Source organism: Triturus cristatus, chromosome 12 (genome assembly GCF_964204655.1).
Source record: "Triturus cristatus chromosome 12, aTriCri1.1, whole genome shotgun sequence".
Lineage (NCBI taxonomy): Eukaryota > Metazoa > Chordata > Amphibia > Caudata > Salamandridae > Triturus > Triturus cristatus.
Window position 1 is genome coordinate 682,490,429 of NC_140595.1, and position 16,697 is coordinate 682,507,125.

General features: G+C 44.4%; 1 protein-coding gene across 5 annotated transcripts in view; it reads right to left on the reverse strand.

Annotated features, from left to right (window-relative positions):
* CMIP (c-Maf inducing protein) overlaps window positions 1–16,697 on the reverse strand; it is a 453,793-nt gene that overhangs the window by 92,237 nt on the left and 344,859 nt on the right. For all 5 annotated transcript variants that reach the window (XM_085638216.1, XM_085638214.1, XM_085638213.1 and 2 more), the window contains 2 exons: window positions 5,849–5,952; window positions 1,440–1,544 (listed from right to left, as the gene is read on the reverse strand). In XM_085638216.1, coding sequence (XP_085494342.1) covers window positions 1,440–1,544; window positions 5,849–5,952 — 209 coding nt within the window. The remainder of the gene's footprint in view (window positions 1–1,439; window positions 1,545–5,848; window positions 5,953–16,697) is intronic.

Below are 16,697 nucleotides of genomic sequence, written 5' to 3' on the forward strand. Positions count from 1 at the left end.
GGTGGCTATCCCGGCCCGCTTGCGTTTCGTCCAGCTCAAGATACTTCATAGAGTGTACGTCACGGGGCCTGGTTTGATGCATATGGGGTATTCAGTGGATGGTCTGTGTAAGCGAGGCTGTGGACTACTGGGTACTTTCCTCCATATCCTGTGGGAGTGTCCGGAGGTGACTCGGTTTTGGTGTAGAGTGCATGCGGTGTTAGAAGAAGTCACGCATGTTGCCTTGTTGCCGGAGGCACGGAGATGTTTGCTGAATGTCTGGGAGCCGACTGATTACAATGTGATGCAGACGCAGTGGGTGACTCTGGGCTATATGGTAGCGAAGCGTGACATTGCACAATTGTGGGGCTCCCAGAGGCCACCAACGGTCTCAGCGTGGAAGGAACACATGGACTGGTGTATGTTCAGAGAGAAAACGGTGTATGTGGCGAGAGGCAAGCCTGGGAAGTGGATTAAGGTGTGGGGTCCCTGGAACTCCTATCGTGGAGGTATCTGTGCCCCGCCCCAGACGCGTGAGATGGATGCTGCTCTGTCTCCCTAGCCCGCGCATTCCTGTATGCTCCTGCGACATGCGCATTTGGTTTCTTCTGCCTGGCCCCCCCCCCCCTCTGTCTCCCTGGGTTTGTTTACTCCTTCGATACGAGGAGCACATGTTACTGCCATTAACCTCCTCTGCCTTGTGTGTGTGATGTTTTTCGTTTTCTTAAAAATATGAAACCTTTCTTTGCTTGTTTATGGACTGCGGCCGGCTGAGTTGATTAGCACTCCAGTCGCTCTCTTATTGCTTCATCGATGTGATTGTTAAGCTGTGTCTAGGTTTACACTGTGCATTAGCGGCCGGCCTGTTGGTTGTAGGCCCATATTTGTATGTCTCTGAAACTGTAATAAAGGTTTTTCAAAAAAAAAAAAAAGTGCACAAATCACAGGGGATGGCGTTTTATAGTGCACTACTGTAAAGAGTGTGCAACACAAATTCTAAAGCATGCATGAGTTCGTGGCACAGAGTATAGTGCTCTGTAGTAAACCAACAGGAGTGTGACTCAGATGCATGAATCCTTGGAGGCCTGCAAAGAATTACCTTTCTAATTCACTTTCAGCGCCATTAGTAGATTGAGAAATACAGGGAAACTGGTTGGCCATTACATTCCAGACAGAACAAACTTGACTATAACATCTCTGATCGACCACAGCAGTTCACGCAGAACGACCTCCAACCAGGTTTCCTTTTGGGCCCTAAATGGGATTGACTCAACTTTCCCTCAAAATAAGACATGGTTTCGAATGAGAATTAGAAAGAATTTTACCCAAAGTATTCCAATTAAAAGTGGGAAAAGAGAACACATGGACAGTTGTTCCAGGTTCCATTCTTTGAGACCACACTGTAAAGGTGCTTTGTATTAATCAGTTTCTGAGCTGAATTTCATTGATGTCTTACTGACCTGTTGATAAATTCTTCATAGCAGGAATAAATGGCAGCAAGGCAGACAGCCACGAGATTGGGTAGCACTCGCGGATGAGGGCAATTTGCGGTGGGTCCATGCATGCTGCAAAAAAATACAAAGAGAAACTTGAAGAAATACTGTTGATAATAAGGGTTGTGAGACAAACACATTGTTCTAAATATTTACAGACTGTCACAGGATGAGAAACAAAGTTACTTCACTTTGCCATATATCCAGTCCTTCTATCCACCTTAAGAGTCACACGCAGCTTTCTACTCCTCACCCACTCCTTACTGCTCATTTCTCCCTCCATCTACATGTGAACTAGCCCATCCTAATCTCCCCACCCTCATGGAATCATCTATTCACCCATGAACTCTCCCTCCACTGATTAAGTCCATACTCGCCTTAGTATTATCTTCTTCATGGTTTCAGCATTTTGCCCTTTAACACACTACTCCACTGGATGCACACTTCACACCCTTCAAACCTCCTCCATGCATCAAAGATTCAGTCCCTGAGATTTACCTATACAAATCCCTCTTTCAGGCCTGTTAGCCCAAATGTTTCCACTGAAGAAAATGATGACTACAGCTCCCAAAAAGGATTACGTTGTTAAACACCACTAGAGCGGAATGTATGCACCAGGTGACATGGACAATGGCAATACATTAGAATCAAACTTTGTTGTTCTTTTCCTTACTGCCATCGCACACGCTTGGGCACACTGATTCAAGATTTTGTCCTCTTATTTCTCCAGTCCCTCGTGAGCTGAAGTTAGCAGACTGCCATACATATTAGTGTTCCCATCTCTTTTGAGCTCCCTTATCGTTTACACCTCATCAATACAGGTGACACCTTTATTCAAGAGAAACCCAAACAATTGTCCAGACCAGAACAAATTATTGGTCTTAATGGCGCAGGCTCCTCTCCAATTTGGTCACTGCCCTTTCCAGACCCCCAGTGTATCCCCTCGCGACAAATAATTATTTGCACGCCCGTAACTGCTGCTCTACTGTATTCAGATATTCTACTCTCCGTCCCCATGGCACCATGCATCATCTTATTCTGTGCAATCATTCCTGTAGGGTGTGTCCTCCCACCTTAACTGTTGCCATGGATTCTGCTTTTACTGATTCATGCCTGTTAACTCTACCTTCATCATCTCACCCTTCGTCGATCTAATCTTCCACTCTAATCCCCAATGTTGCCTCTGACCGCTTAGCATTACTCCAATAAATTCCCCTTTCCCCGATTGATTTTTCCACCTTATTCACCTTTACCACTGATTCTGCCGTCCTTAATTCAGCTTTCACTGAAGGAATCTCCCACAATAATTCTTACTATTAGCACCAATTGAGACCTCTTAACTCTATTATTATGATTTCAAACTTCCTCTATTTAATCTCCCTGCTTGGATCTCACTGTAACAACTGATTCAATCCCCCCTTTAACTCTATCCTATTGGATTCAGCCTAACCTCCAGCTGTCAACCCTTTTTCTATAAAGTCTGTTCAACTAACTACCCCTCTGCATTAACCACCTCCAAATATCTGAACCTCCCTCCTTCACTCTCAAGCAAGGACTCAGACCTCCCCATTGACACTCCAAATTCACCTCTATTCACCCTCCCAGTACCCCTTAACTCTCCTCCATAAGGTTTTCAGTCCCGCCACTTAACTTCTCTGTACTCCAAAGGCAACCGTGCACTGAACCTATGGGCTGGAGTGTGAGTGATCTTTACCATCTGTTCATGAAATTCAGACTGTGCTTCACCTGCCAACTGATACATTTATAGTCACTGCAATCTAGAACAGAGATGGAACTGTTCCACAGTGATAGCATTATATAGCGGTCTGGTCTCAGTTCAAGCAGAGCAAGTAATGATGTTGCCAGTTGTGAGGAAGTGTTCACCAGCTCAGCCAGAAGTGAAATTTAGAAGGACATTTCCATCACCTCAAATCAGACCTTCTGAGTTAGACTGCAGACTCAAAAATAGGAATTCAAGGAATCCCCTTCACCACACACACTTTTTTTAGGTAAAACTGCTAATCAATTGGGCTTGAGTTGCTTGTGTTGCAGGTCAGAGATGACCTGGTTTGGCAGTTCAGGCTGGACTGCTCCTACTGGAGCAGGAACAAGACTGATTCGCATATGGCTGATTCTAATCTTGAGGTGGCATGGTGGGTAAAAGAATGCCTGGTTGGAATGAAACCCAGAGTGATTGCCAGTGGCTAGTCTTATTGCAAGCATTCCTCCTATCACCATTTGTTGGTTTGATGTAACACCCTGGGTAGCCAAAGATATCCCCAGACATGAGTTCCTTGATCACTGTACCACTGGAATCAAGCTACACCCAACTAAAGAGGCTGAATCAAGATGAAACTGGTCTTACGATGCTTGTGTTCTGGTTCAGAGAGTATCTGGCTTGGCAATACAGACTGGACTGCTCTTATTGGATTAGGGCCAAGACTGATTTATATATGCCTGGGTGTAATCTGTGGGGGGCATAGTGGACAAAAGAACTATGCATTGGAATGCTACTCCGAGCGATTGTCAGTGGTTAGAATTATTGCAAGAATTAACTTTTTGTGTATTTAATCAATAGGGGGTCATGGTTCCCAAACAGAGTTTACTATGTATGTACCACCTTTGTGGAATGTGATACCTATGGATAATTGGATGAAACAAGGGGGTATTACTGAGAACATAATAGACACTTTGTATCGCTTTCCATAACCCCAGCAAGCCAGTCTGTGCTCTTTATGCACTAGTGTAGCCCTGTGTAATGCACCTTGAAACTATTGTGGTGGCCTGTGGGCACCTTATGAACAGCACCACTCTCTCACTCTCTGCAAACCATAGTAACAAACACCAGATTTAAGGAACACTGAGTAGGTTCACAGAAATACTCGGAAAATATGAGAAGCATACAATATTTGGATCCTTTGAGTAGTAATATCACTTGGACATGCCATGGTAGTGCAGGTTCAGATTAGTGCACCAAAGTTACTATGTGCAGAACAGTCAAGATACCCCAGCAAGGTGCGGTGCACGCAGACATAACATTCCTAGGATCAGCCCAATATACTGTGCCATACGTGCATCTGCATGTTTTGACACCTGCACTATGTGAGGGAGTGAAGCCCTGTACAAAGTCTGCAGCAATGGAACATTCTGCATAAGAATTAAAGAGATGCGCTCATTCTATACTTCAGAGACAGAAAGCCTGTGTTGCATATGTGCTCAAGTTGCAAGGTTTCCTATTGGCTACAGTTTCGCTTAATTTTCTGGCGCTGCTGAAGATCATTCTGTGATCACTCTGACCCAAGACAACATAACCAAGGTTCTTAAATCTTACAGAATGAGTCTTTCTGTGAGGAGGGACAGGAACAAACTCTCATGAGAACCTTCACAGTTGTGAAACCTTTAGTGTTGCCTGCTGATCATTAACGCCAAATCTCCTTGTCTTACCCAAGAAAAAGAAGAACAGCTTCAGAAGGGTAAAATCCAAACATCACAGAACACCTCACTGTTACAAAGATAGACCCCCTACCTGTCAATGGTAAATATACCAAAGTCTGAAGTGCAAGGCTATCCCAAAGATACATTATCACCACAGGAAAAAACACTAATTTCCACAAATTGATCATCCAACAGACACAAGGTATGGACATACAAGCGCAGCCCTGATCCACAGAGGCCAAGATCTCGGGTCCATCGACAGAAGGAGGAGATAAAAGGTGAAAGGGTAAGGCCATCACACCTGTATTCTCACACCTTCTACACAACAGTGAGGGTACAACCGAGTAGGTGAATGGCATGGACATTACATAGACATTATCCACATATCAAGAGATGAAATAGTTAACTAGTGAAGGACAAGACACATCACACATAGTTCATTCAGAGATAGAAACATTTTACACAAAAGTGGAGTTGAAAGCCAATAGGTGATAGTGAGGAATCTGACTTATGCATCAATCCAACGACAAACAACAGGCTACAGTGCCAGAACTCCTACACACCAACTGATGATGGGAAAAGGCAACTAGGTTGTGTATGGCACATGGAAACCCCATCCACAGGGAACCAGAGCTATCCATCAAAGGAAGAGGTATGGTCAACAGGTGGATTACATGCACAGCATGGATACAGATCATCTGCAGACTCAGACCTTCTTACGCATCAACAGGAAGAACAGTACAACAGGTTGAGAAAGTGACATTTCAAGACAACGACATCTGAGATTATACTCTTCTGAAGCACCCATGCCCCAAAACCTAGACGCTTTCTTCAGTAAACAAGGTCTACTCAATTGTTTGGGAACTTCAAACCTAAATGTGCTCCATAGGGACAAAGTGCTAGGAGTTCGAGAGATGCAGAAATATGCAGGTGATACAAACCTCTGGATAAACTTCTTCACCACCTCCATGCCAGCGTTAAGCTCATTCAGTGCCAGGATGTACTCCTGTGTGAAGAGTCTCAGCCGAGGGCATTTCCCGAAGTCCTGTGAAGAGAAGTTTAGTCTTAGATGGACATGAACAGCTGGTTTTCATTTAGATTTACATTCATTAGAGGCAGTGAATAATCTCTTGGATTTATCATACAGCAAGACTATTTGTGTTGTTTGCAAATCATCCTACTTGGATTTCCCAACAGACAATCATTGAGAAAACACAAAACTACTAATTCCTTGAGACTTTGTGAACTGTCAAAATCACAACCAATCAGAAGTGGAAAAGAACAGCCAAACACTAGAGGCACACGGTGTGTGTATGTACAATATCTGTGTTGCACTCGATGCCTCATCTTTCCCGTCAGCTTTTTGGCATTAGAATATGATCTTAATTGGTCATATTTACAATATTGTCCTTTCAAGAAATCTGACCATAGCACACTAGCTGCATTTTATTTGACCCACTTCATTTTGTTATTTTTTTTTTAATTACAAGGCTAATTTCCAGATGAAAATTGTACTTTATTGCAGTATTTATATAGCACTTACTACCCCTATGTGGGGTGCTGAAGCACTTATGACAGGTATGCGAGACTGTAACTTTGATACGATTAGCAGTTTTCTATGACTGTCCCTTCTGTGCTTGGTTTTCAGTATCAATGTGAACCTGGCTCCGACCTGTGGCAGGCCAACCCCTCTTATTAGGATGCCTCACTTTCCATCGCAGGTAGACTCAGTTGCCTCTGTTCTCTAGCTAACAATACATATTTGCATTGGTGATCTGCTGCACACGATTTAAAGGCAGCCTGGGCAGCACAGAGTAGAGATCTTCTTATCGGGATGGATTAAAAGATGATGAACCTTTTTTATTATGAAGTAAGATATATTGTAGAAAGTTACTAAACCGTTCCATAAGACCATGATGAAGAACACATTTGGTCCAAGCATCGATTAGTAAGTGATGCTAATACAAAGAAGAACTAACACAAGACACGTAGGACATAATGTACGAGTTACTTACCTTCGGTAACGATTAATCTGGTAGAGATGTTGTCTAGCCACAGATTCCTTAACTTAGAATATCCCCAGACTGGATCCGGAAAACTTTTTGCAGCAGCACCTCTGCGCGCCTAGGGATGGCGCCACACGACTCCGCCCTGACGTCGTCCATGGACGTGACATCAGCAAGGTCATCTAAGTCCCTCCCGGCGTGCTGACGTCAGTTTTCTTCAGAGAAACTTTTTTGCGGCACAACACGGAGCCACCAACAAACTGTGAAAGTATGGGAACAGCGTGCGAAGGATGAAAAATCTGTAAAAGAAAGAAGGCGGATGGTGCAAAACACCTTCATAAAAAAGACAGTATCAGACACTGTCTACATATACGAGAAGAAGTAAGGGCAGAGCAAAGCTCTGAGAAAAAACCCCGCAAAGCGAAGCATGGACCCTCTCCAAAGGCTGAGTAACAAGGGAAGAATATCGCAATAGGCAAGATAGATCGTTATTACCATGTAAAACTGCGCCGACCAACAAGGACGGGACATAGGAAGAACAGTCCACATTTGCAGCGAACAGGAGGTACAAGTTTTAAAGCCCGAAGGCATCGCACACTGTTCCAGACGCAAAGTGTCAAAAGGGGCCTGAAAACAGGTCAGAGGAACCGCTTACTCCAGATTCACGTTGCACACGGAAAAGAAGGAAACTGACGTCAGCGCACTGGGAGGGACTTATATGACCTCGCTGACGTCACGTCCGTGGAGAACGTCAGCGAGGGGTCATGTGGCGCCATCCCCCGGCGCGCAATGGTGCTGCTGCAAAACGTTTTCCAGATCCAGTCTGACGCCTGGAGATATTCCAAGTTAAGGACTCTGTGGCTAGATGTCTCTATCAGATATTAATTTATCTTCCCATTCATTTGAGAATAAGTGGAGGCTGGATGGGAAGGTTGAAGAGGTGGACCCAGGATCAATGGAGTATGTATTACGTAATTTGCTGTCGAGGCTTTAGCTTTGGAAGAGGTATCTTTTTCAGAGAAATCCCCAGGTAATCAGTGATCCCTCGCAGTCTGAAACCTTAGTGTGAATGTTCTTGAGGACTCTATTAGAGGATGGTTGTGCGAGGACTACAGAGGACTCAATGTATCTGTGCATCACAGAAACACGGCGAGGCACAATTTGCTGTGTCTCTGTGGTTGTGAAGTCAAGATCCCCTTCAGTGCTAAAGATGCTACCCTTTCCCGCCACCCACTCTGCATTAGATTATGTTTTGGGAGCGCGCCCAAGCTCAGCAAAGGCAAAGATTCCAAGTATCAATTTCAGCCAAGATTATCGTTTAGTTCCACAGATGAACAAAGTCATATCTTTTCCTCAAGATATAAGGTTTGCTTTCAGTGCTTTGATGTCAACTGCATCCGCACTGGACTGATATTCGAACGATGAGCAGCCTTTAGGTACTTCAAACATCTACAGATGTGACTACGTCAAACCAACATCAGAGTGCTGTACTGGCTGTCCGCGGGGAAGTGGGAGGGGGTTAAAACCATCTGTTTCTCATAGAATGTTCTGCGTGTGGGCCGCCCATAACACTAGACGTCCCAATGCAAAAAATATTAGTCCTTTGGGCGTTGAAATCCGCTGACCTCAGAATGTTAAATATTTCTGGATTTCCCATCTCCCCAGCAGTGCTAGACATCAATTGTGACGATTTCTCCAGAAATACAATTTATCTCGGACAACATGGTATTTAACTAAATACATTAGCTTTCACAAAAGCATTTTAAATTTGTAAATGAATACAAGTGAAGCTAAACAGCAGTAGGTATATTTCTGTAACTGTACGTCTTTTTCTGTGCTGTACACACACACAGTGCTGCACAAGAATGCCAAAGACACCAAAGAAAGTGTGTTGAGTATAAAAATACAGGCATTAAGTAGGCTGCAGTGGGCAATACTTCTCTAAGCCCCTGGCCACACAATATTTCGGTGATTAATAAACAAAACATTTTTACTGCGGTAAGTCATTTCTATTTCTCCTCATAGAGACGGAGCAACAAACTAAGGTGTGTCTCCATGTCTAAAGAACATCTAAGTTGACAAGAGAAATAACGCTCTATAAGACCTGAAGAATAGGGGGACCATTTTTATAACTTATAGCAAATACAAGAACCCGCAAGGAAATGGCCAACAGTCCAAGTGATCAAGGCCGGGCGCCCTCTTAGTAAGCAGATATGCATCAGGTCTTCCTGGAAATCCAGAGGATGACTGATTTAGGTTATGTTTTTCAGCACTGGGGTTCTTGGCACACCCTGGAGGCGTCTTTGATCCCCGTGGCATTGGGGTGCTTGTGAAGGGGGACTACGGCAAACTAGTGGATGCACATAAATACACATAGTGGGTGATGACATTTCTAAAAAGGAAGAAAACAGAATGGCGGGCAGCTATGCTATATTTGTGCCCACAGCAAAGCCTGTTTGAAGAAGTGCAAGCAGACCTTTGCGGTAAGTGACAGGAAGTAGTGCGGGTGTGTGTGTGGGGTTGTATGTTTATGTATGTATGTGTGTATGTAGATGTCTCGGTGTGGTGACAGCTCCATATTCAACTTATATTTTCAGTTCAACACCTACCAAGGGACACCAACGTACAATATTTCCATACTTTGTGGGTTGTCCACTTATTTCATTTAGTTTTAACTTCCAGTGTGCATTTGGGCTTCCAGCAACAATATGTTGACTGTCGAGGCCTGATATAGCGCTGGTGACACCCGGCACAACAATGTTCGTTGGCGCCCCCCCATGACCACCTCTGTCACAGATTTCTTCATGACCACCTTTTAACAGCGCTCCCTCAGGTCTCCATAACCACTTTCTCTCAGAAGCATTTAATTAGTTCTATAGCGCTTCTCGTAGCAGTGTATGGTGTCAGAGAACTTTACATCACACACTTAACACAGAGACAATCAATCATACGTGTGTAAATTAGTGCACATGAAATGTTACGCAAGACAGTGGACCACAAGGTGTAGGAGTCACATGTCATCCATACTGGTAAGCAGTATAGTTTAAGAGTGCTTGGTCTGAAGAAGAAGAAACAACGTAGAATTTAAGGCGTAACACTATGGTTGGGGGTTCTCTTTAAAAATAAGAATTGATTTCTACCCATATAAATCATTTTTGCAACATTAGGATATTGAAAAACTGGGGAAAAAATCATAACGCTCTAATTTATATTGTGCAGTATGCATGCAACTCTTTGACGGCAGTTAATATCTCACTGTTCTATATTAGGATTTTATCTTATAAATTACAAGTTACAAAATGATCTCTCTGACAAAAGCAGTAACCTACTGACCGATTAACAGTACATGCACTTTGTGATCCGCTGGGTAAACGTTCTTTGCAGCTGGCATATTAACCCTATGGGCTACCTTTCAATGAGTCAAAACTTCCACTAGACAAAACTCCGGTCTCTCTCCAGGAAGAACATTAATCACCAAACTAATATTGACATTTTTGTTGTTACCTGAAAATTGCTAGAGGCCAGGAACATGGCAGCAAGTGATTTAAAACCGAATGTACTTGCAAACACTAGACATAAACAACAGATAGTAGTGATCCCTTACAGGGAAATGACCGCACATTCACTATATACAAAAAATAAGTAAGCATATCTCTCGTGGATCGTGGGGCCTCACGGATCGGTTGGAGACCTCGCTAATTAGAAGCTCTGGCTCACAACGTATCAGGGTTGTGTCACAGGAGCTACTACAAGAGTGTTACTTTGTGGTTTATTTACACGAGAGCACTACTACCAGCCCGCAGAGTGGATACCCATTTAGCTACATTAGTAGACAATAGGAGGGTTGTTTGATCTTAAGGAGATGTTTTGAAGCGCTACCGGGACATTAATGTGGATTCTATGCTAAGATACCTGTGGATGCTTTGCTGCCCGGTTATTAATGATCTTATGGCCATACGATTCCAAACATTTAAATTGGATTCAGACTGAAATTTCGACTATCAGGATTTTGTTTGTCGTATGTGGGACATTTGGAATTCAGGGTGTGTACCACAATATTTTGAGCGGATGTGCATTTATATACTGCGACGCACGTATAGAAAAGGCGCGATTCTGATTTTGGATTGCTGTTTTCGATGTTTATGCCTTGAAAAAGCCTGTGTAAAGACGAAACACGTGTCGGCTAATCGCGTGCTGGGAATTTTAAGATTTATATTTTGAGAATAAAGACTGCCAAACGACTTGGACTGACCTCTCTGGATTCCCGTTTCTGATTAATACTTTTGTGCTTTCCTTGCTTTGAAATTGGGTTTATTTATACCCGAAGGTCGAACATACGCAATTAGGACTTGAATAAAACAAACGGTGTGCTGTATAGGCCTCTATTTTCTATGTGTACTTGCAAACACGGCGCCCCCACCCGAAGTCAGTGCCTGGTGCGATTGCACTGGTCGCACTGCCCTAAAAACTGTTTATTGAAGCTTCTTACCCTGGAAGGAGAGAGTCTGGAAATTAATCTTTTTTCCAGATTCTAAAATTAAAACTTCTAGGAAAAAAAGATTTCAATTGCTTGATTCCCGGGTTTCTTCCTCCACCAAGTAATTGTGTTGCCTAGTTCCACAATAACTTCTTAGGCTATCAGTCTGAGTTATTAATTTTGAGGGGCTGTTTGTCATGATGTATATTTGTTATATTAGGACATGGACTTACATTTTTGTTTAGAATGTAATGCGTAGTGTAGATCTTTTTAGGTTCCTTTCTAGTAATTTTTTTGTAGCTTTTGAAATACCGTAAATTTGCTTTTTGCCCTAGACACGATTGCTCAAAGTCAACAGGGGATATCATTTCAGTGTTTTAACATAGCGTAAGTGGTTGCGCAGCGGGTCAGGCGAGAGGGCGGTCATACAAGCCAGTGGACAAAAGCAAATCCTACTTTGGCCCAGCTAAACATGCAAGCCACTGAAAAATATTGTCTACCACTGAACGAGTAATGTGTTATTGCACATTAGTAGCTTATGTATACTGTGCATCATCTGGACATAAAAAGTTACCACATTGACTGCAGCACCATGTGCAGACTATCTCCAGATGCTAGGCAGTGGGCATGTTACTGACGCAGGCTACATTTAAAGCACTTCAAACATGCCAATCCGACAAGCAAACCAGATACCCTCAAGACATTTTCAAGCAACTCTAAGACAGAACACAATACCTAAAACACATCATAATAGGAAGACTCATGCTGCAACGAATGATGGAATCCTTAGAATTGCGTGGAAGGCTTGCTAAATGGTGGGAGAGCTCAGTGGCATGTTCACACCATACGGTGTGGTTTACAACAGCCTCTGACATGGAAAAACATATAAAATGCCAAGAGAAGTGCTACACAGTCCTTCAAGGCTCAGCTCATGAACAAAATGGCCTCACTGGAAGACTGCCTGCTTACTTCCCAAACCAAGAAATCCTGCTGTTCTATGCGTACCTTCGGATTCATGATACTCTTTCCAGTTACAACTGTGTTCTGTTTTGTATACGTCACTGTTAGACTTAGCATCTTTTGGCGTGTTTCCCCTAAGTTTTTGCTTTCTGCCCTCTAGGTTTTGACACTGTTTTTGCTGGCGTAGTGTTACTGCGCACTTTTCTCACTGCTGATCAGTGGCAAAATGCAAGTGCTCCTGTGGTAAATTGTGTTATGGATTTGTATTTCCATGATTGGATATTTGATGTACTTGTTAGTCCCTAGTAAAGTGCACTGTGTGTGCCAGGGCCTGTAAGTCAAATGCTACTAGTGGGCCTGCAGCACTGATTGTGCCACCCACGTGAGTAGCCCTAAAAAGGCAACTCAGACCTGCCATTGAAGAGTCTACGCACAGTTTGTAACTGCCATGTCGACTTGGCAAGTGCACCCACTTGCCAGGCCCTAAACCTTTCCTTTTCCACATGTTAGTCACCCCTAAGGTAGGCCCAAGGTACCCCTGTGGGCAGGGTGCAGTGTATGTGAAAGGTAGGACATGCCCTGGTGTGTGTGGCATGTCCTGATAGTGAATTACAGCCCATTTCATTTTTCACTATTGCAAGGCTACCTGTTCCCCATAGGACAAAATGGGAAGTTTGTTTATAAAATCTTATTTACATAACTGGCCCTGGGAACTAGGTTGAAAAATAAAGTTTAGTATGCCTGAACTCAGAATCTAAAGATGCATCTTTTAGTGAAGGTGGTTTTTACATTCTGTGTTTGAAAATAACACTTTTAGAAAGTAGGTATTTTCTTGCTCAGTCATTCCGTGTGCTTCTGCTGGAATGTGGAGTGCCTGTCTGGGTTTTGGATGACAGAAGGCTGGGGAGCAGGAGTGGCTCCAGATAGTCTAGGTAGGGTCGGGAAAGGCCTGAATAGACCTGGGCTACAATGGGGGAAGGGGGAGGAGATTTCCTTGCACCTCAAAGGGCCTGGTCTGCCTCTGACAATGCTGTCTCCATCTCCTGCCAGGAAATCACACCAGAGAAGGCAGAACTGGTTCTGGCTGGGCACAGACACTCTCTGCCTAAGAGATCAAAGGATTTTGGGATATAAATATTGGGGCCCAGACCCCTGAACTTTAGAACTCTTTTGGATCAAGAAGACTGCCAAGAAGAAGAGCTGGAGAAGCTGTGACGAGGACCTGCCAGTTTGCTGTGTGCTTTGCTCTGTTGGCCTGCAGGGACTGCTTGCTTCTGTCTTGGGCAATGAAAGGACTGGACTGAACTTTCTGAAATCTGCTTTGTGAGTTTCACCAAGGGCTTAAGGTAGAGTTTTCCCCCTATTCAAGAAGTCTCAGGAACAACAAAGACTTCAAGCTCTTCTGCCCGCAGCACTGGGGACTGTGTGTTTTGTGCTGCAACAGATGAAAAGCAAATCAACGACACCGCTGCCGACTCCGTGTCCTGTCGGAACAGCAGAGGGCACCGCCGCAATGCCGCACCATGACCTTGGTCTCACCGACGATGCCTGCTGACGCCGCCACCAAGCCGCTGCTCGCACCGCGACCTGTGGGCACCGCACTCCACACCGCCTCGCTTCACGACGACGCCTTGGTATCCCAGACGACGATGCTCCACGCGTCGCTGCTGCTTGCACCATGGTTCGAGGGCACCGCTCGTAAAGTTACATGACGCACCGCCCTCATCCCGCACCGCAGCCTTAGCCTACCGACGCTGACGTTCAAAAGCCAACGACAGCGCTTCAGCAACAACAACGCCACTGCTTGCACCGTGACCTGCTAGCACCGTGACGAGCACCAACTTCATCTCGCACCGCAACCCTGGTCTCACGACGATGCCATCTGACGCCGCCACCGAGCGGCTGCTCGCACCAGAACCTGAGGGCACCGCATGCCGCACCGCTGCACTTCGAACCGCAGCACCTGACACCTGCCGACGGCAGCGCCCCGGATCCCAACAGAGAGGAGATCGACCTGCAACGCATTCGACTTCGAGGACTCCGATGACTCCTGCACCGACCTCTGGACGCCGTGTTATCAGAAACTCAACAAAGAGGTCGCCGGCGCCCTGCATTTCTAAAAGGTACTGTTTGCGGGTCTTCCCGACACCGTAGCTGGCCCACGACGCCGCGGTCAGCCAGAACTGTTTGGATTGGTTTGCTCACAACGCCGTGACAGACCCGGATGGAGCTATCGACATCAAGGAACTGTTTTTAAAGCTTATTTTGACAACTGTAGATTTTTAGGTACTGTATTGTGGATTATCGTTTTTGGTCTTGTCTTAAAGTATATCAAAATATTGGCTATTTTTCTACACTGGTGTGGTGTCCTTTTGTAGTGCTTACACTGTATTACTATGGGTTATGTGCAAATGCTTTACACACTGCGTCAAAGATGAGTGTGACTGCTCGTGCCAAGCTACCAAGGGGGTGAGCAGGGGTTATTTTAGGAGTGTAACTCCCTTATCCTGACTAGGAAGGAGAGTCCCTATTTGGACAAAGGTGCAAGCCCTTGCCAACTAGAGACCCCCATTTCTAACAGTCACTTACTATTTTTGTCCAGAATTGTGGCCTTTGTTTTCATATTTGAATCCCCTCCAAGGACAGATTTCTATTCTAAGCACTAGTTAAAATCCAAAAGCAACTTTTGGGGAGGGTTTTATTGACCATGTACAAAAGACGTTTATGCATCTGAGAGAAAAGGGCCGGATGCCAATGCTATGCCCTTTGAGCTGCAGTGGGTTGGCACGTCTGCATTGTAAATGCCAGATATACACAAAAATGTTACAAAGACAAGGGCATTTTTCCCCAATGTAAACTCAGATTCATGAAAGCAGACACTGGCCACCACTCGGGTCACTGGGAAATATGAAGCCCGTGGTGCCGGGCTTGATGCTTCGCGAGTCAGTGGTTAGACTCAACCACCAGAGTGCATCATCTGCTAAACTTCCCTTTCTGGATCCCAGACACACATTATAAGGGTTCCAGTCAATATTGAAAGCAAAAGCAGTTAGAGGCAATCTTTAACCATGTTAAGTTAAGCTCTCCTAAGTACTGGGGGGAAAAGTTGGTCTGATCATTGGGATACGAGGTGGTGAATCAAGGCTGATTTTATAGGTGGACAAAAAAACAAGTGCTTAACACTAGAAGAAGAATAGTTCAGAAGTTATGTAGAAAAACAGAAGGAAGCAAAGATTGTAATATAGAAGGCATAGCAGTGACTAGGCACACTGTGAGGTACGAAAAGCTTCTACACTTATAAAAGAAAATACAAACAAATTAAAATGTAACCAAAAAATAATACAATAGGGAACATTAGATATGGAAAAATGGATCAAGACTTATTCTTCACAAGAGCGACTAAGGTCACAATCTTCGGCCCAAAATGGAGACTTCCTTCTATCCAGGCGGCACACAATGAAATGGCTACCAACATTCTGAGATTTTTGCACGCTCCAAGACTCCTTCAATATTCACTGATCCTCTTTATTTTCATCATAGAATATTATAGGTAATGCTCTATTTTGCTTCATGCAGGAGGATAGTATAAACTTTAAGATTTGTGTTATTGTGGCTTTATGTAGAACAGACACACGCTAGAATGCACCATCAATGAATCTCCTGGGTAGTTTTAGTAACAGCGTCTGAGACTTGCTAGACAGAGTAGGGAATAGAGTGTGGTATTCCACATCGCACAATACACAAATTTCTCTATATTATAACTGTAAAGATTTATGTGGCCTAAAGCGACGGATGAAATGCAATTTGTGCTCAACTTGCTGTTCAAAGTTGGATGCAAAAACAGTTGTGCCAGAGTTCTTAACATTACTGCGGCACTGGTAATCAGGCCGTTAGCTGTGTAACCTACAATCGTGATGGGTCGGACATCAGTGGCGGCTCCTCTGCTAAGGTGGAGGAGCGTTGCCCTACTACGCAAAAGGAAAAATAAAATGACAATATATCGTAATTGTCATTTTATTTTTTCCGATTGCTTGCAGCCTGTGTGCAGTGTGTGGTGGGGCTGGGCAGAGGTATGCGCTCCCAAAGTGGGAATAAACTGTTTGACCGGCCCTCTTGGGCTGACCAAACAGTCCTCAGGGGAGCTTGTGTGCTAGGTGCTTCCTGCTGCTGCTGTCAGCAGGACAGGAGACCGGAAGAAGAAGAGGAAGCAGGGGAGTCGGCGGCCAGCTGGCCTATGGTAAGTGTTTTTTCATTGATTAGTTAACCCCCCCTTCGCCTCACCACCCCGTCCAGTAGCAGCCGCTACTGCAAACAATCTGTCAGTATCTTTAACATTGGCAAAGAGAT